The sequence below is a fragment of the Stylophora pistillata genome, chromosome 3, assembly GCF_964205215.1.
Source record: "Stylophora pistillata chromosome 3, jaStyPist1.2, whole genome shotgun sequence".
In the NCBI taxonomy this organism is placed as follows: Eukaryota; Metazoa; Cnidaria; class Anthozoa; order Scleractinia; family Pocilloporidae; genus Stylophora; species Stylophora pistillata.
The window spans coordinates 33,385,841-33,409,566 of record NC_142521.1 but is presented as its reverse complement, the minus strand read 5'-3'; the positions used below and the strand labels follow the sequence as shown (position 1 = coordinate 33,409,566).

At 39.4% G+C, this 23,726-nt stretch overlaps 2 protein-coding genes across 14 annotated transcripts; one reads left to right on the top strand and one right to left on the bottom strand.

Moving 5' to 3' along the window:
• Window positions 1-1,589: 1,589 nt before the first annotated feature.
• On the top strand, window positions 1,590-11,808 carry LOC111331591 (aquaporin-7). Of its 8 annotated transcripts, none has more exons than XM_088752407.1 (7): window positions 1,590-1,772; window positions 8,739-8,840; window positions 9,049-9,175; window positions 9,427-9,564; window positions 9,897-10,015; window positions 10,570-10,787; window positions 11,217-11,808. In XM_088752407.1, exons 2-7 carry the CDS (start codon window positions 8,766-8,768, stop codon window positions 11,497-11,499), a joined length of 960 nt encoding a protein of 319 aa, XP_088608533.1. In that variant the 5' UTR covers window positions 1,590-1,772; window positions 8,739-8,765; the 3' UTR covers window positions 11,500-11,808. The 8 variants fall into 8 exon arrangements, with proteins under 8 accessions (XP_088608533.1, XP_088608534.1, XP_088608535.1 ...); XM_088752408.1 differs by having other exon boundaries at window positions 1,590-1,790; XM_088752409.1 differs by having other exon boundaries at window positions 1,590-1,804.
• A 331-nt stretch (window positions 11,809-12,139) lies between these two features.
• On the bottom strand, window positions 12,140-23,453 carry LOC111331589 (aquaporin-7). 6 transcript variants are annotated; one of them, XM_088752417.1, is made up of 8 exons: window positions 23,296-23,401; window positions 22,537-22,649; window positions 15,607-15,705; window positions 15,356-15,482; window positions 14,573-14,710; window positions 14,001-14,119; window positions 13,015-13,232; window positions 12,140-12,825 (listed from the first exon to the last, which is right to left on the bottom strand). In XM_088752417.1, exons 3-8 carry the CDS (start codon window positions 15,682-15,684, stop codon window positions 12,654-12,656), a joined length of 852 nt encoding a protein of 283 aa, XP_088608543.1. In that variant the 5' UTR covers window positions 15,685-15,705; window positions 22,537-22,649; window positions 23,296-23,401; the 3' UTR covers window positions 12,140-12,653. The 6 variants fall into 6 exon arrangements, with proteins under 6 accessions (XP_088608543.1, XP_022792467.2, XP_022792470.2 ...); XM_022936732.2 differs by lacking the exon at window positions 22,537-22,649 and having other exon boundaries at window positions 23,296-23,453; XM_022936735.2 differs by lacking the exons at window positions 22,537-22,649; window positions 23,296-23,401 and adding an exon at window positions 20,534-20,552.
• Window positions 23,454-23,726: the final 273 nt, after the last annotated feature.

Genomic DNA, 23,726 nt, shown 5'->3' with positions numbered 1-23,726 from the left:
TTCTCGTTGCCCTCTTGCACCCTGGGGCAAGTAGTCAGATTGCACTGGTCTTGCTGAGCCCAAAACATTTTGCGCTAACCTGATAATCTAAAAACTGTTACTTGCACTTTGTGTTCTAATCCCAAATTGAGCCCTGCAAGGCTTTTGACAACTACCCTCCCGTTCTAAATCCCTATTCTTTACTAAGATTCACACAAAACTTTCTAGTTTTACTAATATCAAAACTAATTAACAGCTTGTATAGTTAGAGACATAAAAATAGCAATATAATGACAAAAAGAAGATTTAATTAATTCCTTAAACAAACTTACACAATTTTCCACTCCGTGAAATTCGCAGACAAAAGTTACGAGCTTGATTATAGCACGCCAATGACCAAATATGTCGGACAGTTCCGTGATGACGAGAGAAACCTTTTGGAGGAAAACGAAAACATGAGAGAGTCCCGGTAATCTACAAGTTAAACCTCACTAACTCTAAAATGATCACGATCCGAGAAAACCGGTCACCAGACTTCAGTATCAGGTAACTTTCAATATACTTAAAAAAAACCTGAAGTACAAAGCCTTGCAACTTTGGATCCAATTCTGGTCAATTCTTTTACTGTAAAATTGACGTTAACTCCATAAAAAAGACATGATTGAAACTTTCGTTGGATAACAGAAATTTCTGGTAAACATCTTTCCCTGACGAGGGTGATGCGGATTGCGGTTTGAGCGGTTCACGTAGGACACCTAGTGGAAATCGACAACGCTGACTTTGAACGAATCCACACATGAGCCATCCTTTTGCTAAAAAAAGACCGACACGTACAATCTTGGTTCTAAAACTTTATCTGCATTGGACAAGTTGCCTTTTAAATACCTAATCGAACTGTGGCAAACGGTTAAATCGCAAGCTGTTGTTCAGATAACTAACCCGTAGAACTTCTGGTGCGCAAAGCACAACTCGGTGACAAAGGCCGCTGAATTAAAACTTCACAGCTGGGATGTCGAACAGAAGAGAAACCCGACAGGTTCAAACATCGCAGCTCAAGACGGTTTTAGAAACCAGAGAATGTGATTTACTATATACAATTGACAAGTAGCACCACGGTTGGTGTTCGGGGACCGGTTGAAGTTTCCAGCCTTGAGTTTTTCTAGCTATAATTAAACAGTTGACCGGTAGCACCACACGCTTTACAAAGAAAGTGGCCAAAACAGCGTTAAAAGGACAGTAAAAATGACAAAGCAGACACGGAAAAAGGGTAAGGAGACCTCATACGAAATGTTCCTCTCAATCTTTTGGGTATTCCCGTTAATGACCTTTAGACCCCAAAATCGCGCACAGTACGCTTGGGCCGCCTGTAGGGCAAGGTACAAGGACATATGATTTTTCCAAGGGAAAATTAGTTTACCACCCTTTACCATGAGATCGAATCTCGTATTTTGGTCACCATATTCACTTAGAATCTTCCGCTGTTAACTCAAAACGTGGGCTTAAATTGGATCTGGAGGCCCATGACCCACGCCTGCCGAGGACCGAAACGCTCGTGAACCCCACGCGATTATTAAAACAAAGGTTTGTGACAAGGCCGGATGTCACAATATTTGTTTTTCAAAACGAATAACTTTTGTTTGATGCGTAATACGTAGTTTTGTTTAAACAGTCATGATATGAATCTTCACGACAGCTCTACACGCAATTCGACGAACAATCATCACCACAGGCTCCGTGAAACGATCGAATTCAATTTCAAGCCTGTTGTCAAAACTCCAGGATAACTTGTCAAGGTACACTTCTATCGAACGGTAAACCGGCCAAGTTATTCATTCTATTCCCAGATTGCATTCTCGTAAGTAAGTAAGTAAGTAAGTAAGTAAGTAAGTAATTGTAGCAGAAGATTTCAGCTTACACGGGGCTAGTGATATAATTTTTGTTGTGAACATTGGTACGGTTTTGGCTGCCACAGTTTTGGCCGCCACGGTTTTGATTGCTACAGTTTTCGCTGCGTTTGCGGTGGTTACTTTTAACATTACCTGATCTAAGATCGCTTCGCCTCAAGGTACGTGTAGAAGTTATTTTTATAACTCCTTGCAGTTAAAATTCAAGTGTTTCGGTCGGGGTTCATTGTTTACCTAATTGTATTTAATTACGCAACACATACTGTAGTTTCTTAAGCGCCACGACCAAAAAAAAAAGAAAAGGAGCTGAAAAACTCCTTCCCGAAACAACTTTGTAAATTAATATTTTCCGATTGCTCAATATCTTAAACTGAATCAGAGGGAAGAGAAGTGATTGGCATCTTAAACATATCGTGGCCTTGGCTCGAAACCCTCGTCGTAGAATTAGCTTATAGCACAGGTTGTCAAGTCAAAGATAATGGCAACAGAAATAGAGGGCAGTAAACCACGGTTAAGGAGTTGCTGGATATACCCTTCAGAAAAAGGCTAAACACGTAATTCTAGGTCTTTCCCAAATATTAATCCCCTCTGTACGAGAGAGCTGCGTTTGCAAGCCAACTAAGTGAATATAAAATGGTTGTTGATGTTCTCGAACAACGCATACTGCAGCAATAATGTTTACAAAGAAACCCTGAGCAATTATTTGCAGAAATTGCACAACCACAAGTATTTGAGAACAAAAGACGTGTTTCATTCTCAAAGGCATGATTTCTTGGCAAAAATATCAAAAACATCCTCTTGTTATCGAAGAGACTGTTTTAAGCAATTTTTGCAAAAAAGATGGTTTAGAAAAGAGAGAGACAGAGAGAGAAAGAGAGAGAGAGGAGAGAGAGAGAGAGAGAGAGAGAGAGAGAGAGAGAGAGAGAGAGAGAGAGAGAGAGAGAGAGAGAGAGAGAGAGAGATAGAGAGAGAGAGAGAGAGAGAGAGAGAGAGAGAGAGAGAGAGAGAGAGAGAGAAGAGAGAAGCAGGTATTACGTCTGTAAACATCACGCGAGGCAAAAGTCCGATATCACCGTGTTACATGCACACCGAGGCTGAATTAATTGTACTAGGCTGAGCAGTTCTATATCTCCTCCTGGCTTCTACATGATCGTCCAAAAAAACATTTTTCCTTTGGAAATGTTAGACAAACACGCGCACAGTGAGTTGACCCCGTGTGCCTCATACACCACGCTGTATACAGGACATCAAATAAATTCATGTTAAATTCTATCGATTGCCTGCCTGGAGCAATGACTATCAGACTTCTCTTATTAGGAAGTCTAAAAGAGATGAAAGAGAGAGGTCGAGACGGGGTTGCTAGTACGACGTCATCGTTGACAATAAATCCATTGTTAGCTATTGAGTTGCGTCATTGTTTAAGCCCTAAAAAAGCGATGCACAAGATCGATGTGAAGAAATATTAAAGAATATGTCGAACTGAGAGCTGGGACGACATATTTCCCTCTAGCGGTTTGTCAGATTTTCTATTGTGTTTCATGACACAGCTTTGTTTCTCAGAAAATTTGACGTTTTGTTGAATTGCTCATATTTTGCTCAATGATACCCTTTGGTAAACTGTTTTCAAAAATCAAGTTTAAAAGTTCCGACGAGTGTTGATTTTTCAGAAATTTGCCAAAATTTGAAAACGCGGTTTACTGCGGTTTTCCGCCTGGCAAATTGTCCAAAATTCACTGCAAAACCCAAGCTCCGTTGAAGGCTTAAAATGAATTCAGTTAACACCAAACTTCACACGTTTTAAGAAAAAGTCTTCCCCTTCATTTTTGTTGTGTTAATTTTTCCGTACACAGCTATATTGTGATTTTTTTTTTGTCGCTTAAGCAACACCCTCAAAAAGTGCTGGACATTGGGCGAAAAATAGGTAAAATTTAACGCGATAAAAGTATACCTAGTACATAATTTTTTGAATTTTTAAGTAGATATTCGTAATAAAATGTCATTAGTCAATTCCTGAGTAAAATTTGAGGCTTTGAATCGGAACGCTTCCTTTCGAAAATACTACAAATGTTTGTGTCCTGAGCGAGAAAAGATATATGTTGTGTAAACAAACGCTAATCTAATTATTCCCTGCCAGGTAGAAAAAGGTTTTGAAATCAACTTTAATTTTGAAAATTTTTAGCTGTTATGCCACAAAATATTAGGTAAAAGGGAAATAATACATTCAGAGGTGCGTGAGAGCAGAGAGAAAATAAAATCAGTGTCGAAAATGTACATACGGTTGTTAAATCGATCACCATTATGCAAATTACTACTTTAGCTGTAGGAAAACTATGATATCTCTTGCTCATTTTGTTGAATGACTCTTTTAACCATTTTGGCGAATTGCTCATATTTCGCCCAAAGAAGCCTTTCAGTAAACCCTTATCAAAAATCATGTTTTTAAGTTCCAGCGATTCTTAACTTTTCATAAATTTACGAAAATCTGAAAACGCGGTTTCAGGTTACCTGAGTTCAGGCTCCGCATCTCGCACAGTCCAAAATTAACTGCGAAAACAAAGCTCCACTCAAGGCTTAAAAAAAAATCAATCAACACTAAACCTCACACGTTGTAAGGAAAGCTATTCTTATTCAATTCTGCTGCGTAAATTTTTTCGGGCACATCGATTTTGGGATTACTTGAGCCCTTGAAAGAACATCCTTACAGACCACGCATAATGGCGTTGAAAAACGGGTGATATTTCGCGCGAAAAAAATGTAGCTGTTACCTGACACTTTGGATTTTTAACAGTATATTCGTCAAACATTGCTATTTCCATTCACTGTGCAATTTTTGATGCTCTGAATCGCATTGCTTCCTTTCGAAAATGTCAGAAGTGTTCGTGACCTGAGCGAGCAAAATGATGCAAAGTGTGTAAACAAATAACTAGGTAATTTAACCACATTGAGTTGTTAAATATCCAAATTAAATTCGGTCTCCGTTGTAGTGACTTATAGCTTGTAAAATGTAAAGAGACAGGTCAAAAATTTTGCCAGATGTTTGATAAGGTTCTCCAAAACATTTTTGGGCTGAAAAATCTGCAAGTGAAGTACACATTACATTACCACCTTCTCACATTCAAGTAATGCAAAAGATACATTCGAAAGAAGCTACTTAAGACTTGATTCCACACTGATAATCTAAATACTTTTTATCTTTTACAATGAGAACTCATTTTCTGTAAGTATAAATACAAAGAAAGGCGCCTTATGACCTTCAAAGTAATTTGATACAAGAGAACAGGTCTTATTCTCCTGGTAATTATTAATGTCACGCAACGTAACGTAATTGGAAACGTTTTGGGGTGCTTGAACATACGCGCGTTAAAACCGCAACTGAAAGGACGACGTCGTTAAATTAGAGAAAGAAATCCCGCATTAAAACATGAGCGGATAGAAATGTAGGTTGAATACTCCCACATCCGTCAGTTTGCATATTTCCGCCACCAGATGAGTAAACTTCATTACCGATGTGAAGACCAGAAAAGAAAAGTGACGGTCAAAAATAAGATAACCACTAACTGACGATTAGGAACGATACGCCGTTCATTCGTTTCTTCCTCACTTTCCTATTCTGCTAAACAAAAGAGAAAGTCAGCATCATGATGACTTTTGGCAAGTACATTTGCTGACAATCTCTTTCAGTAGAGCCAAGTACGGGGCCTTTTTACGAATGGGCTTTGATGGTACATTGAGGCCAAGATCTTCACACATGTGCTGCAACATGGGTAGCCTCAAGATTTTCAAAGAGTCCTTTAGCGCCATTTCACAAAAAGCGTACTGATCATAGATCAGGGGATGGTCAAGTTGTATTGACGTGACAGTCTCCTTTGCCTCGCTAAAATTACTCTCCTCCTGAGCTGCTCGGATGTCAGCGTCATCAGCATCTCACTGGCGTACTAACGCACTCTGTCTTGAGAAGAAAGAGGTGATCTGGGTAGTCGTGAGGAATTCCGATGACTAGAAAAGTCGTGCACCATCGGTGCCCCGGGCACGCCGCATATCTCGAGCAACTACCTCAGCGTCAAGCTTGTGGCTTGTCGTCTGCCCTACTCGAAATTTAGACAGAAAGTACGAAGTTTGTTTTTCGTTGAAACTGTAAGCCTTCTTTATTACTCTGAGAGCCCAACCTTCTTTCAGAGAAACACGAGAATCTTCCTTTCCCACATTATACTGGGTCTACTGACGCACTATCCTTTGCCCTTTGTAGTAAATCCGAGATTGAAGTGTAAAAGTGTTATCGTGCGGTTATCAGACCTTGAGTGAAGTTTTTGTTTTTTTCAGTCTTTGATATATTTATGACAGCCCATTTAGGGTCTCATGTGGTGCGTGTTTTCTGGGATCGGACGTCGGTTATGATAAATAGAAATAATTCGCATTGGTACACTGAAGTGCTTGTACAGAATGCTGTTCTCCCCCTGCATTCTCAGGAATTATTGATCAATATATACATATTATCTCCATATGTATGAAAAACAACCATTGAATTGTTTAAGAGTCATTCAACAATCTGAGCAACAGATATAGTTTTCCTGCAGCTGAGGTCGTAATTTGCATAATGGTGATCGATGTAACAACCATATGTACATTTTCGACACTGATTTTATTATCTCTTTGCTCTCACGCAACTCTGAATGTATGATTTCCCTTTTGCCTAATATCTTGTGGCATACCAGCCAAAATTTCCAAAATTAAACTTGATTTCAAAACTATTTTCTACCTGGCAGGGAATAATTAGATTAGCGTTTGTTTACACAACACATATCTTCTGCTCACTCAGGACACAAATATTCCTGGTATTTCCAAAAGGAGGCGTTCCGATTCAAAGCACCAAATTTTATTCAGGTATTAAATAAGGACATTTTATTACGAATATCTAGTTAAAAAGTTAAAACATTATGTACCAGGTATACTTTTATCGCATTAAATTTTACCTATTTTTTGCCCCATGTACAGCACTTTTTAAGGGTGTTGCTTAAGGGACAAAAAAAATCACAACATAGCTGTGTACGGAAAAAATTAACATAACACAAATGAATGGGAAGACTTTTTCTTAACACATGTAAAGTTTGGTGTTAACTGAATTCATTTTAAGCCTTCAATGGAGCTTGGGTTTTGCAGTAAATTTTGGACAATTTGCTAGGCGGAAAACCGCACTTAAACCGCGTTTTCAAATTTTGGCAAATTTCTGAAAAATTAACACTCGTCGGAACTTTTAAACTTGATTTTTGAAAACAGTTTACCAAAGGGTATCGTTGGGCAAAATATGAGCAATTTACCAAAATGGTCCCTGACGAACGATTCTCGATCCTAATGGGCGGCCATTCTTAATTGATATTTTTCATTACCAAATACCATGATCGTGTGATGCCACCACATGTGGGGTGCAATTATCCGTCTCGTCTCTCTGTCCGTTAACCAACCACGGATTGGCGACTAACTTTTACAAACTTTGCGACTAGCTGAATTAGGTAATGGTTATTAGAAATGTAAAACCAGAATGTCTTATGTGGAATGCGTCAGAATCGCCCCGAGATGATTATCGTCAACTAGTGACTGCCAAGAGGATTCATTCACTTTAAGCTCCCATTTGTTTTACCCAGTGTTAAATCGTTTGACACACGCACGTTTCGGAGCGCGGCTTCTTCAAAAGGATAGCTATTTTAAGCTCAAATTTAGAGAACAAAATACTAAAACAATGGATCGGATACTTTTTTTCAGAGACTATAAAAAGGTGAGAGATTGAATTCCAAGCGACTGCATGTTCAGACATTCGGGAAAGTGCTCGATAATATTCCGGAATATGATATTTTTTGCTCCGTGACAAACTAAGTTTAGCACATCCAAAATGCAGCAAGCCCTCGCTAAAGATCTGTTCAGTGTTTCTTAGACTCAACTTTTAAGCGGGTCTTAGTTCAGACCCACTCAGAAAAGAGTTCCATTTCTATACCAAACAATAGCGGCTAATTATTGCTTAAAACTAAACTGGATAAAATCTGGATAAAATGAACTTTCTCTCTTAAAGCGAAATTTAAGCCAAAAGCTGGTAGTGTTAGTTTATCTTGGCAGCAGCTGTACAAACTTGTTTACAATGCAATTGGATTATTATAAGATACAATACTGCTTTTCAAGTTTATGAGTTCGCGAGAGGTATTGCGCATAACATCGTCCAACTGTGGCAAGACAGAAACATACCCCATTAAGGTATCATGTATTGCTTTGATCGTTTTTTATCTCCCTCATGCAAAAATAGTAACGACTTACAACCAGCTCGTATAATGCAAGCATTTCTTCTTACCAGTCATACATAGCGAGCATAAATGTAATATGGAAAAGAAACTTGACAACAGCACTTGTCAAATAAAACTGAACAAATAAAAGTGATATGTAAGTGAAGATATGTGAGGTAACAAAACAATAGAGAAATGTTTTTATCTTTATTGGTTTTGTTCCTATAAGGTGAAATAACAGCTGCAGTCTAGTTAGTTATACCAAACAGTCAAACTCGCTGCTGGGTCGATCGATCGATTCCTTTTCGTCATTCGTGCGATACAAATTTTGACGGATACACCACCCACAACGCGTACGTGGGAATTGTCACTCTGCCATGGCGAAAATCTCATTGTAACGCAGAGATTAGAATGAGTCGATTCGCGCCAAACCCTATCCGCTATTTCCACTTGTCATTTTTAATTTTGAATTGCTTAATGAAGAGAGGCTGTGTCGAAATGCAAAATAATTCTAATGGTGATCTTTGGCCTATGATATCTAGTAAGTTGTTGTCAGTATAATGCTAATTCTTATTGCTTTCGATTTTAGATTGCAAAGTGATCTCCCCAGGTAGTCATGACGTTTCGCTTTCGTTTTCCATCCTTGATGAGAGAAGCTGTAGCTGAGTTCGCTGCTACCTTCATCTTATTGGTGAGTGTTTCATGAAGCAGATAAAGTAAAGGGTCATGATATTTCCACTGTATGGGTTATCTTAAGACGGCCAGCGCTCTGAAGAGGAGGAAAACGTTTCCCTCTACTCGGTCCCTCGCAAAATATGTGTGTGAGCGCAAAATATTTCTACTGCCAGTACTTTCGAATGATCATTGCTTTCGGAAGTAAACAGAATTTTATTTTGTAGACTTTTGGAATTGGATCAGTGGCGCAGATGGTTCTCAGCAATTGGAAGTTTGGAACTTTCTTCTCCGTCAACTTTGGTTGGGGAATTGGTGTTACCCTTGGCTGCTACTGGGCTGGTGGAATTTCAGGTGTGCTATTGGGGTTTAATCTTAAGTAGGTATCAATGTCTTAGAAGGACCCAACGATAGTGCAAAACAGGTTTCAAACACCTTTTCTCTGGGGCACGTCGAACTCGGTCTTTACAAGTACACCATTTTTCTTTTTACCTTTAGTTGGGCGAATGATCCGGGAATCGCTCATTTATTTAATTGGCTTTCTCGCTCATGTTGGACCACGTTTCTGAAGGCATGATTAATTAACGTGTTTTCATCATTTGTAGGCGCTCACATGAACCCCGCGGTCACATTGGCCTTTGCTGTTGTCGGGAGACTCCCTTGGAAGAAGATTCCCGTGTACTGGTTTGCACAGACGGCGGGAGCATTCGTTGCTTCGGCTTGTGTTTATGGAGTCTATTACGGTGGGTTACCTGTAAGGACCACTCACAGTACTTACTGTATTATTTTAAACAATGTGAGATAATTTTCAAAATGTTTACTTGATACCGATGAACTTTATGTAGGAACACTTTCACCCGAAGAGTAGTGAATCGTCTTGATCTGTCGTTTGCCTCAGTTCGGGTGATAACTGAAGCTTGTATTTCACGAATTTTTTTTCTCACGCCCATAGAATCTTAAAACCAGGAGGCAGTGACTTAAGGCATATTAAGCATCTTGCTAAAAGACAGTTTGTTTGTTTGTTTTGTTTTTGATCGTTGTTTATTCATATGCCTGACTGTTTGTGACCTCATAGATGCGTTGAATGCGTTTGACGGAGGCGTCCGTCAGATACTGGGTGGCAATGGAACAGCGGGGATCTGGGCAACCTATCCCCAATCCTTCTTGTCTACCTGGAATGGACTAGGAGACCAGGTAAATCTCATTTGATATGTTTCGTTGGAAGAAGCCAATTCAACCAGAGGAAAAAAAGTCATCTTTAATAACAATAATCATGAACAACAAAAATAAGGAAAAGGGCGACAAACATTTTTTTTTTCAAATTAAAGTTAACATTTTGGCTGTAAGGGTTTAGAATCATGAGCATAGGTGATATGATTTGCATCGTCATTGCAGTAACCCTAAAATGATAACCACGTTTCCCGAGAGTAGATGCGGGAGAGAATGACGTATTGTTGCCTTTTTGGAATATTTATCCGATTATTGTAAGTTTCCCATTTTAAGTAAAACGACCCTTTATCTTGATTCCTTTACAAAAGTTAAGAATTAAAGAACAGGCAATGATAAAATCGTTCCTCTACGTAAAGACGATTAGAAAATATAAACGTCCAAAGGAGAATTTAAACAAAACGATGTTTTCACGTTCATAATCCTCTCTGGACCAATTCTCGTCCCAATCATGTCACTGCTTGAAATTCTGCTAAAAAGGAAACTTTATTGCTTGTTAATTCCTCATTCAACTCTGTTAGGTGTTTGCTACGGCCCTGCTGGTCGGTTGCATCTTCGCCATCGTTGATAAGAACAACAATGCCCCCGACCAGGGGGTGGCACCGGTTGTGATTGGTCTAGTCGTATTTGTGATTGGCGCCACCTTCGGATTTAATTGCGGATACGCCATCAACCCCGCTAGGGATCTAGGACCAAGGCTATTTACAGCAGTGGCTGGCTGGGGTACTGAGGTATTCACGTGAGTATCACGTTTTTGTTTTAAATTCCATCAGCGAAGATTCGAGGGAAGTCATTCGGAGCCACGATGAACAGCTTTAAAAGTATACCACTCGGTCTCTGACGATGTCATTACTCTACTTGGGCTCATTAGTATTGTTTGCGACAACTTTTGCGATTCAAACAGTAACAAAAGCATTATCAGTTTTTTCTTTTCAACCTTGAAATCTTGGCGAAAACACTTTCCCATGTTAAGGGTAATCTGCCAAGTTTTTTGTGCCTTTCCTTTTCTCTGCTCTCGTGCGTTACTGCTCATAACCGCATGTTGCCGCAGCCGTTTTTGAAAGATTACTTTCTTCCAAGACTGATTTAAATAGCGAGACGACGAACACGATCTTGGAGCCTTATCATTACTGATCATATGAAATGAATAATAACATTTTCATTTCAGCGTTGCCAACAATTGGTCATGGGTACCAGTGGTGGGAAGTCTGCTGGGCGGAGTCTTGGGTGCTCTGGTTTATATTGTCCTCATCGCAATACACCACGTTCCAGAAGATGATGGCGAGACTGGGTACGACCTTCACACCGTCGTTTCAACTAATCCTGATATTACAAAGGCTCAAGGAAATGGTCTGGGTACGGGTAACATGGCCTTTACTGAGGATAGTATGCGCCCACTTTCGAATCAGGGTCCTACGATGGGTGCGGTTGAAAAGACATCCCAGCTATAATTGTTTAAGGAATTGTTGCTATGTTTTTGACTTGGCCTCTCGGCACACCTTGGCTTTACATTTTGAGAACTGCTGCATGCATAGAATAAATTTAAGTGATTCTTAAAACACAAAAAAGTGTCACTCGATGTCAAACTTTGTCGCTCTATAATCGCTACTTGATTATGATGTATGCTATGCATTTAAAATGATTTTTTTAATTGATAAATCCAAATTTGCAAGGATTAAAAGAAGTACATTGCCACTTTAAAAATAAATAAGTAGATAAAAAATAAATAAATAATTAAAAAAACACAATCAACTCAATAAGGGCCTGTTTGCATGAAAACGGGGGACCCCAGGCGGGTGAGGTAACCCCCCCCTCCCACAAGGTTGAGCCTGCAGTTCCCGAACAGCGACTGGTGATCGAACCCATAGTTCAAACATACTCTCTTTTCTCTTACTAAAAGAGTTGGTTCATTGTGTTTCTTACTTTTTTTTTCTTCTTTTTTTTTTCCCCTCTTTTTCTTTTTTCGCCTTTTATCTTTCTTTAGTTCCGTTCGAGTCCGGTGAGTTAGAAGAGAGAGTTAGCAAGGTTGAGAGCCATACGAACAGAGAAGTTTTCTTTCACTCCAACAGTATCAAATTATGACGATGGAAATGTTGTTTACTCAAACTCACTTTAATACAAAAGTTTATAATATATGTTCGTTTGGGGGAAAAATTGCTTCGGAAAAATTCCCATCGTCGTGAACGCCTTCTTTACAATGTTGTTTAGAAAAAAAGTTCAGGATATAATCGATCGTGTTCAAACATGGTAAGATACTAATCAGTGGGCCCTTTTTTGCTTGACCTAATCATAAGAACTTTTTTCATAAAATTGGAATTTTTGAGCCTTAAAATTTTACCCGGTAAAAAGGAACTAGATATTAGTGTGGGAAACGTTGATCTTACAGCATTGTAAAACCGGTCAACGTTTTCACTTAAAAACGGCGTAAGAAACAAAAATTGGGATCTTATCGAAAATCTAAAAAAAAAAAAAAAAAACCCTCCAGCGTTGCTATTACACACCATTAGTAACTATACTACAAAGTGACCATGGGTATTTATATTTTTCTTTATAAAAAACCGGCGATAATTTCCTTATTAACAATCACTGTTTATCGGGAAGGTGTTCAGCCCGACTCATGGTCACTTGTGACGATGATATTTTCGAGTTCCACGTTGGGCTTGCTTGGATCGTCCCCGGAATGGTGCATCTCAATCAAACCGATGTAAGCGAGTGCACCCAGAACTCCTCCTAAGAAACATCCCACGATTGGCACCCAGAACCAATGGTTGCCCGCGCTGCAAGACATACAAAAAATTATCATTATCAAGAAATGTTTTGGTCGGTTGGTAATTCCTTTCTAGCATTCGGAACCTTACAAATAAGGCATAATCTGTCAAGATGCGTGAGATGAAAAAGCTAAGGGTTTGTTTAAAGCATTTATTCATAGAGTTAAGCCTCTGAGGCTGGGTGGATGTAATACTCACGTGAACACTTCAGTGCCCCAGCCAGCCATAGCTGTAAACAGTCTCGGACCCAGATCTCTGGCAGGATTAATGGCATAGCCGCAGTTGTATCCAAATGTAGCACCAATGACGAACACGGTCAAACCAATTAAGACAGGCGCTGCTCCCTTGTCAGGGCTGTTATTGTTCTTATCAATGATGGCAAATACACAGCCAACGAGCAGGGCGGTGCCGAACACCTAAAGACAACATAGAGTTGTGTTAGTGGCGCAATGCTGACTTAAACTGACCATATTGTTTCGTCTGGCTTTGTATGTCCATCTATGTTCGCGGGTTTCGTGTTTTCAAGATGTCAGTCTATCCACTTCTTTTTTCAATTTCCGTGTCTTCCAGTACCTGGCTTTCTTCTCGTTTACTTTTTCTTACTTTTTATTTTTCTTCCTGTCTATCCATCTTTTCATCTACCTGTCCTTTTGATCTTCCTCTGGATATTTCTGGCTGTAGGTCTTAGCTTTCGTTTCTTGTAATCGGTAAAATGGTGGAATTACTGCATAACGTTTGTATCTGTCTTATCTATTGTAATTATATATAGATATAGCTCTTTGGCTCACAAAGCTCTGCTTTCATGTCCAAATTGAGCACTGTGGGGTGAGTCATTGCCGCTAGCATTGCGCATAGCTCACTAGGCTTTCCTAGTTTGAGCACTCTGCCATGGCTTAGACGATACCACAAATGTGGGATCGTTTGGGGTAATCATCTCGGTTCTCCGCATCCTAGCTTCAGCACTGCACTGATGAGGCCCAGAAGACGGAAACGGTACTGTCTGCAGTTATATATATATATTTTAACAATAAGGGGGCCAATTCCCATCCATTCGTAAACAGGTTTTCTTTTCGTTCTTGTGCTCCCTATCTAGTCCGACTGTCTGCTTTTCATTCTGTTTGACTCTCAAACGAGGTCATCTGGAGTTATTAAGCATGGCAACCAAATGTTTCCACCCAGTTTACCTGGTCTCCAAAGCCGTTCCCAGTTGACAAATAATCCTGAGGATATGTAGCCCAGATCCCTGCGGTTCCTTTGTCACCCACTACCTGACGGACACCTCCATCAAATTTATTTAAGGCATCTACAAAATGAGACACAAGACACATACTTCAATTCATGAGAACCTTGGGGAGACAAAGTCAGCATACAGAAGCAACTAGTCGTACGACTGGTAAAAGTAAGTTATCAAGTTTTTCCTTTATCGGTACGAAATAATGCACACGGCAACCCAAAGATAGGAAAGTCAGATAATTTACTTATGAGTACAGAGGTACAGCTAAGATCTGGAAACCTGACCTGTTCAAAGACAAAGAAAAATCAAAATAGTTGCCTTGTTTATGGTCAAGACCGTATAATTTGAGACCCTTTTTCGTTAAAAATAAATAAAAAAAATTCAGTTGATATAAACTTTAATTATTTTAGAAATGCAAGGTTTGAAACAAACATTGCCTAGGAAAATATTAGTTTTGTTTTAAGACTACTGAAGATCCGGCACTGTTTTCGTAATCAGTAGGTGAGTTTTCAAGTAACCCACCATGATAAACACCATAAACACAAGCCGAAGCAACGAAAGCTCCCAACATCTGTGCCGCCCAATATACAGGAACCTTCTTCCACGGAAATCGCCTGACGACGGCAAAGGCCAATGTGACCGCAGGGTTCATGTGAGCACCTAAAAATATAATCAGTAATAATCATTTTAGTATCAGTAACCACTTGAATGGACCTGAAATTATAAGATTTGCACCTGAAAAGATTATGCTACGGCAGAAAGCTTTGCGCAGTAAACAGTTTCAATTGAAAGTAAGACAATTAACACGGCTGCGAAGACTTCACTTCAAAGGCAAGATTATTGCCAATAAATTCAGGACTTTTGATGCAAAGCTACTTTTTGGTTTAGTTTTTCATGAAAATACAACTTAAGCTACGACAAAGTTTTAATCCAGATTCTAACTATAGTTAATCGGATTCTCAGCAATCTTGCCTCGCGTTCCATCATGTACCATGTCCCACGAGAGTAAACTTCATAAATGGGTTATGAGATTGTCAAAATCCAATTATCTTATACATTTACCTCTTTAGCTAAAGAAGACGTGATAATTCTGCCATCGTAAATGAAATTCCTTGTATAATTATTATAAACCCTGGAATAACCGATTAGTAAGCTGGAAAAACGCCAAAGAAAAGGAAGAAAGAGAAATGGGCGAACCATCACTTATACAAAAAGCTAACAAAGGAAACCACAACCATTGTAATCAGATTTTTTCTTGCTTCAGATATTTACTACTATCAAGGCGCTTTTATTTTCACAACTGACCGGAAATGCCACCAGCCCAGTAACAGCCGAGCGTAACACCAATTCCCCAGCTGAAGTTGACGGAGAAGAAATTTCCAAACTTCCAGTCGCTGAGGACCATTTGAGCCACTGACGCTACTCCAAATGTCTGCATGTAGAAAAAATTCCATGAACTAAAGTTTTCTCATTTCCAATGCAAAAACATCATGCAACATCATGATTACAAAGAGAGCACTTGTGGGTATCAGTTGGAAATCTACTCGCTCACTCACCAGCAAAATGAAGGTAGAAGCGAACTCAGCTGCAGCTTCTCTCATCAGCTGCCGAGGCAAACGGAAACGAACAGCCATGGTGACAACTCAGAGATCACGCTGCAGACAACAAAAATCAAATTAAATATGCATCTGAATTCGTGCCGGCAGATTTGGTAGAACAGCCCTTCCTTCGCAAGTAAACAGTTGCGCTATTATGAAAGGGGAAACTTTTAAACCACAAAAGAGTGAGAAGAAGGTCTCAAACACCTATTTATTTACTTCTGTTTGCTTTCCTAAAAGCGGAAAAGCTTTGACTTCATGTAATGACAAACATCAGCGCACCAACAAGTAGACAGCTAATAGACGACGTTCACAATAGAAGGCATCAGTTTGTATCTATTTGGTATCCTAAGGGACAAACAGCAAACTAAAGTCATTCGTTAAATTCTAACGACTTTGAATTCCGCCCCCTTCACGCCCAGAGAACGGATTCACTGTAGCGTGCTGCGATTATGTTTACAACAGGAGCCATATTGTTTACCGATCGACCATCGACCAATTAGTTGTCTCTGTACTGAACAACCAGAACTGATGTAAAAATGACCCCACCTCGCTAACAACTCTCTGGTTCTGCTTTGAAAATTAACAGTCCGAGCGTCAAATTTACGGCTTTTGTGTTTGAGAACTTTGGTGGTCGTATTTATATCAATTTACTTAGTGATATAATATCCATGAATAAGACTGATGGGGATAAAAACAGATTATAGTTATTGACAATGCTCTATGGCCAAATAATATGAGTATCTCGCATGAACCTTCCTTTATCTCCATACGAACGTTGAATCTAAATAATAACTTTGAAATGCTTTTGCATTCCACAAGGCAGCCTTTAAGTAAATAAAGCAAGTCTATCTATTTGCCACGTTCTGTAATTAATGGTTTGGCAAATGATATTGAACAAAATCTGCGACCAAGGCCGAGGGTCGAATAACCTTCTTTACGGCAAAGTCCGTCGCGCGAGTCTAATTTTTATCTCAATTAGGCGTAACCAAGGAGATTCGTACCAGTGAATCTTCATATCATCGTAACACGCGAGTAATCTCAGAAAATTAAACCATTTCAAATTTCGAGGCGCACAATAAACTGTAACATGTTTCAGTAAGCATGATGCTCGCGAACAAAACTCCCAATTGGGAAGGGAGGCCGGTCAAGGAACCAAAGCGGAACAACTTTTGCTGTGTGTGTGCGTGTGCTTTAATTTTTTCTTCAGAGATATAGCATTCATGCAAGGTCTTCGTCCTCTTCTGATAACTGAACTGGTGAAAGGCCAAGTTCACTGAGTTTACCGCCTTGTTCCACCACGATGCTGTTAAGCGGTGAAATTGCAAGGACACAGGGAATTTTGCGAAACAGAACACCTGTTACACAACGCTCTTTCTGAAGTCGGTTGGCAAAGATTGCCAGCAATAAAAGCCTCTAGCACCTCGGTTCCTCTGATTTCAGCGAACAAATTATCGGAAACTGTAATAATCATTCCTGCAAGTCATCAGCCATCTGATGAAGCGTCAACAGGTGTTGACACGTATGACAGCGTGTTGAAAGATTTCCGGCCGATAGCCAACAATATTTTTGCGTTGTGCGCGCAACGCATAATTCAAACTCTTGAGCTTACTTCTTTGATCCGTAGTCCCTACTTTTTGAGCGCCTCACTCACGGAGCTACCGCGGCGCATCGAAGTCCGTTTAAGAGTTTCCCGCTGCGCGCTAACATCAGTGTTTTTTCACTAATGGTTTTTTTTTTTACTCGCGCGAGGGACTTAGCCCGAAAAGAAAGGACTGTAATCGTATTTTAAGGGTAGAAAGAAAAGAAATCAGAAGTACTCTCCACTTGGTTTGAGGTTTGGAAAGCAAGTTGAAAAGAGTAAAAGCTGACTTACAGACGCAGTGGAGCTGAGTTCTAAGTGTGAGCATTCTACCCCTAACTCTGCCTCAGTTTTATAAATTGCGAAGAATAAATAAAGTTTCTATTCCATCCGTGTGTATATTTAAAAGGATTAACCTGTGTAGTACGCCTAACCGACACATAAATTACAAAAAGGAAATTGGAAAATCTAGTCGAAATTTTATTCTCAGCCTCAACCCCACAAGTGAGCGTCGATGGTTAACGTGATGGCTTCGCGATCAAATGAGCACTTGGTAAACTTCTTCGTTTTGGTGTTCTTGCCGTTGATAATTATTAACTTCGTAACCTAGGAACAGGTCTCATAATGCTTTGTTCCATGTTTATATCCTGATAGATGATCTGCAATAGGCAGGTTTCGGAGCTTTCAATTGTAAATATCCCATCACATAAAGCTTTGCAAATGTCAAGCGAAGAAAAAAAAAAAACCTTGTTGGGTGTGCGCCATCAAGAATGTGGAAATACCCCAAGGCGCTGAGTGTATACTTCAAGTCACGCAAACCGATAAACTTTGAACAAATACAAAGGGAGCAAAATGGTAAAAACATCAGTTAGAAATCGATGATAAATTGCAATCTATGACACTTTTCGAGTGGGTGGCGTCGGCTTGTTTCAAAATTCTATTTCGTGTCGATTTGTTACGCAACTTCTAAGCCGTATAAGCTTATTAACAACGCTGAACAACAACTGTGGAATGCACGTTCTCAGTAATCAGTAAAACCGTATTACTTTGAGATACTTTCAAAGCTCTTTTTTGTTTTTGTCTTCATGATATGGCAAAAAGAAAATATCTGACTTAATAAATTGTGGTTAGCTGATGGCTTTGACTAAATTTAGTAGTTCTACGGTTACCCAGATCCGGCAATGAGCTTACTAAAAGATTTTAGTCTTCTGTGTTGACCTCAGTCCAGCCTTCTTTACGTAATACCTTCGGTGTCTTGACTATTTTTAAATTCTTGTACAGACTGAAACGTTTCCCACGATCATTACCTTTAATTTAGTACGGTTTTTACCTTTAAAAAGCGTACGCGGGTCGTTCTTCTGTCGAGCAACCACACAATCCCGAAGTCTTTCGATCTAATTTACCAGCTCCTTCAATTTATTCGTGTTTGAATGTAAATGTTTATTTAAGCCTTAATGTTTATTAGCTTTGTTAGCACGGCTTTGTCCGGCTTTTTCGCCTAACATCTGACATAATTTTGCATTGAACCTGGGATTTTAATGGTCTGCGGCTTGGACTCCAGGACATTGTACAATCAAATTTTTTGACATCAAAAGTTGCTTTTTGATTAAAGTGAACAAATTTAAAACGTAACGTAACATTTGGTTAGTTTCAAAGACATCCAAGAAAGGGTTAGCTAGTGAGATTGCGCACATACCTTTCATAGCCATGAAATACTAAGCAATTTGTGGTTTTGAAGGAAGTCTTTTTGCTTTCAAGACGAGTGGGTTGGCAGGATTTCTTTAAACTGATCGGCTCCATTTCAAATCCTATGTACGCCCCTATCAGTTTCAACAAGACCTCTGCGAAGTTTTTCATGCGCAGCATGGTCAGTTTCTTTATTAGAGATAATATTTTAGACTCTTGCACGGAACATGTAAGGATTCGACTGTGTTCGCATGTTTCACTTAAGATATGTAATAAAAAGATCACAATTGACATCAATAAGCATCCGTGACTAGGGAAGGTAGAATTTTGTTAAAGAGAAAAGTTGAAGAAAAAGAAAAGTTGCTCAATCCCTGATATGCTTTAAAAACCAGCTTTTGCTCTAAGCTTGATCGCCGTGTTTCTCAGCTAATTGTTTGAATTCCTTACCAGCGTATTTGCAATATCATTGCTTAATTCGTTCTGATGAGTAAGAGCAGATGTTTCGACGTTTTTGGCAAGTTTCCGTAGCCCTTTACAACCTAACATCAGTATGCATATTCTCCATACTGTTCTCTACACATTTCCTAAGGTGCTGAGGGGAGAATTTGCCTAACAATCAAGGGCTTCCTTAGTTGGTGATCATTTCCTTTATTCTCGTGACCTTAATGTGTGATTCAGGGCTGTGATTATAAGGAGAAATTAGATACTAATCTCTCTTAGGTGTCAAAGGGTTAATAATCAGATGGAGTTACTGAGTTACTCGGTAAAATGATAAATATAGCAATAAAAGATACACTAAATAACCTAATAACCAAGAACGAAAACAGCTGTAGGTGCGTACTAGGTGTTCCTAATTAGCATTACTCCGTAAATAGATAGCCTGAAAATGATGTAAGTGAAACCACACATCAAATTAAAAAAAAAATCAAGTCTGGCAGCCCAGAGAAGGGAAAGAAATGAGAAAAGAAATGGTGGATAGAAAGGAAACAAAAGCCAAACCATTCAGTCCTACTTTAGATTTTGCCCAATGTTGAGGTTTGTAGAAGCATACATAGTAATTGAGAATAAAAAATGCGAAACACTCTCCCTTCCTCTATATGACAGGCAGAGATGACTGACGTTCTCACGAACGCTTCGATTTGTGTCATTATCTCGTAAATTGAGACCCCCAGCCAAATATAACTTCAATTAATCCTCTACCATGATTTTTATAATTTTTTTCCTCTTTGTATCAATTTTTCGCATTTCAAATAAACACCTGCGTCTATGACAATCGTCAACCTTTCCTTCCACATGCATCTGATACTCCAATTACGCGTTAGCAGGGCATTTTATAAACGGCTTGTTTCTTTTGACCGAATATTAACAGATTGTTCAAAACGTAACATCATTCTGTGAGCGAAGCAGACCGCAACAAACACTTCGAGAAGAAGGCTGGGCTAGCGCTCTACTTGCGATGATGAATAATAAATCTAAAAAGCAGGAATGTAGGAACCTGACCAGTCCTCGTCTAAACGTTATCATTTCAGCTTACACATTCAGGTAGAAAAAACTAGAACTAAGTCAGTGCTGCCTGGAAAATTAGAGGAAATAAAGTACAAAAAAATCATTACGTACATTTCCGTGCAAACATCTCCCAGGCTCGACGGTCGTGGCACTCCATGGCACCGCGCAGCGGAGAATAATCTAAATCCTAGAGTGAGCGCTGTAATTCAACCCATGGGATACGAATTGACTAGCTATTCAAATTCTTTATCACAGCATAATTGTTTTTAGCTGTTGAATGAAATGTCTGGCTAAGCACACTTACATCATGTCCCATCTCGAACATAGTTCAAGTCAAGAACAATCTTTAAATTTGCCTTAAGACCGCGGTTCCACGATTTCCCTTCAGGCAATTGGGACCGGCAAAAGCTTTTAATTCTTTGTGGAGTTTACTTTAACAATATGATGAGAGCAATCCTTGCCTCTTTCTACGTAAAGATAAGATCAGATGCTGTTGGCACTCATTCATGAAAGCAAATAGTAAACGCCTTCCTTATAAAACAAGCATTTTTGTCGGATTTGCTCATGAATTGCTTCCAGTTTTTTTTTTTTTTTTTTATTTCATTTACTTTTAGAAAGAAACATAAGAATTGAGTTGCGCGAACACAGGAAAAAAAATGCTCGTTCAAAGAGACTATTGTGCATGAAATATCGTCAAGGGTCCAACGCGATGTCTGTTTAAAAGATTGAGGATTCGGACCTTTGAGTGGAACTTCGTCGGCCGAAACGTCAACGCTGTTACCTCCCGGGGAGGTAAAATGACTTGGCGTGACTCAGGCATATCACAGACAATCGATGTCATCGCAACACACATGCACGCAGATGTAAGATGATCAGGAAATCATGACCACACTTACACAGAGGGCATGCTGCGGAGTTCGTCTGGGTATTCCCTTCAACTCTTATTGCAACTGCTAAGTATTACATTATAGAAAAACTGAATCTTTCCAGGGAGCGAAAGGTTTCATAGGTTCATTTACAACGCCGCAAATTGGATACGGAAAAAAAACCCTTGGTGCTACCTTACAACGCAAGATTTCCAATAAACACCAAAACTAAAATAAAGTTTTGAGCGTGCTTTTCGATACAAAATCAATGCAACTGCAACTTCGCTAAAAGGCCACGAATATGAATTTCAAATATGTGCCTCACATCTCTACTTGTGCGTGCTCATATGAGAACGTGCACCACGGTGGCGATGACGTTTTTTAGAGACGTTATGCAATTGTATGAACTGAAACTTTATACTTCAACTGCACCTTTGTTTCAAAGCTAACTTAGCCAAGAATACCCCATGCAACCTTGCTCGCAAAAAGACTGACTCTGCTTTCGCCAAAGTGGGAAAACCAAGTTGCGATTTACTAGTACAAAATCATACAGCACGGGGGCTAGAGATTAAAGTGGGAGTGAGTGAGACAAAAGATACCATTCTGGGAAAAACAAATTTATCTGCAAATTTATGTAGGAGGATTGGTCTAGCTAACAGCTGCCCTTGCCGCCTGACGCTAAAATTTCAGAATGTTTGTCTCGCATGCAAAATAGAAAACATGCTGCGTCCCACATATTTATGAGTACCCTGTTCCACGAGAGAAATATGATTCCAGAATATACTGTCTAATTGACATTCACTGACCAATAATTAAATGGTAACAAATATAATAATAATATTTACAATGATAATAATGATAACAATGATGATATAATCATAATTTAGTGGGACTAGCTCGCCGGAAAGCCTCAGGGTTCCCCTTATCCTCTGGCCTCCAACAATTAACTTATACATCTTTTAATTTCACTTGTTAATTGGAAATAACTTTTTTCTTATTTCATTGCAATTCCAATTTTTTGAGACTTTTGTTTTAGGATATTCCATCATTCTGTGTCTAAAGATATTCCGCCGATCCACCGATCCACCGTTCCTCCATACCATCGATTCTTTTGAATAACTCAAGGCATCGTATTTCGCAGCTTGCTCGCTTCGCAAATTTAGCGCCTTCTGGTAAAATTAGACTTAGTCGCTGATTCAAACAGTAAAATGCTCCCTTCTCAAAGAAAAAAAATTCCTCAAAACTTACATGATGTGCAGATCACATCTAAAGAGATATTTCTGCGAGAAAAAGTTTCAATTTCAATCATGCGTCGCTGGATACCACTCGTCTGTTGTAGTGTCACGTACGGCAACTGAGAACTGAAAAGATTATATCGTCGAATCTACATGATTTCTGTTTAAAACGGGAAAACTCTCTCTTTTTCTGCTAAGTTTTATGCTTAGTTTGATACACCGCTCATACTTCTGCAAGAAAAACTTCTGTTTTCAATCGCACCTAATCCAGAAATGTTGTGCTTCTCGCTTTCTGCTGTCTTCCATACTGTCACGACGAGAACTGATAACACAATGTGCTGGTGGCTATAATCAGGAAATCACAACTGAAAGGAGAACTCAATTCTGTGCGAATTTCGAACTCCGAAAAAACAGCAAGTAGCACCGAGAAATATTGGGTCAAACTTGGATTCAAGATCACCGAAGTTCTATTTTTGTACTCCGTCATTAACTCACACACTCACTCACACACTCACTCATTTACTCCCTCGTCGCGAAAACATATGTGGCTTCGCCTCCTGAAGGAGACAATAGCCCCAAAAAGAGAGAAAAGGAGCAAAAAAATACATCGCGGTGTACGGTCTGTACGTTCTCCTGAAGTTTACCCCTGATGTCGCATCATTGAAAAGGGAATAGTTTTAGTCACCATGACAAACGTGCATGTCCTACGTAACTTTCAGCGATGTAGTCTACACATCTTTAGTGGGAAAATTTCGTGATGCACAGTACTTACGATACTACAAGACAGGATAGCTATCCGAAAACCATATGCGATGTTCTTGCTCTGCCCGACTTCGGGGCAGGTTTGACCTTGTCGTCTTACATAATCATTAGGCCTACACATTTACAACAACAAATAACCATTGTGCAATTGGCGGGGCAAGGAGTAGGGAATGGGGATAGCTTAGTCATATTTTTCTTTGGAAACCTTCCACCAGATAGGGTGTGCTAACTTATCTAGATTGTGTCTGAAGCAGTTTTGTATGAGGAACCTTGACTTGGTTTCAAGCTTTTTCAGGATATCTCTTCATCTAAAATGGATCCTCCATAGACTGAGGTTCCCCTCTGTGAATCTCAGTCAAGTAAAGATATTTGGTCTTTGCACGCATAACGAATAATACCCAAAATTCTTTCACGTTCGCACGAAATTCGAGGCATTTTTAG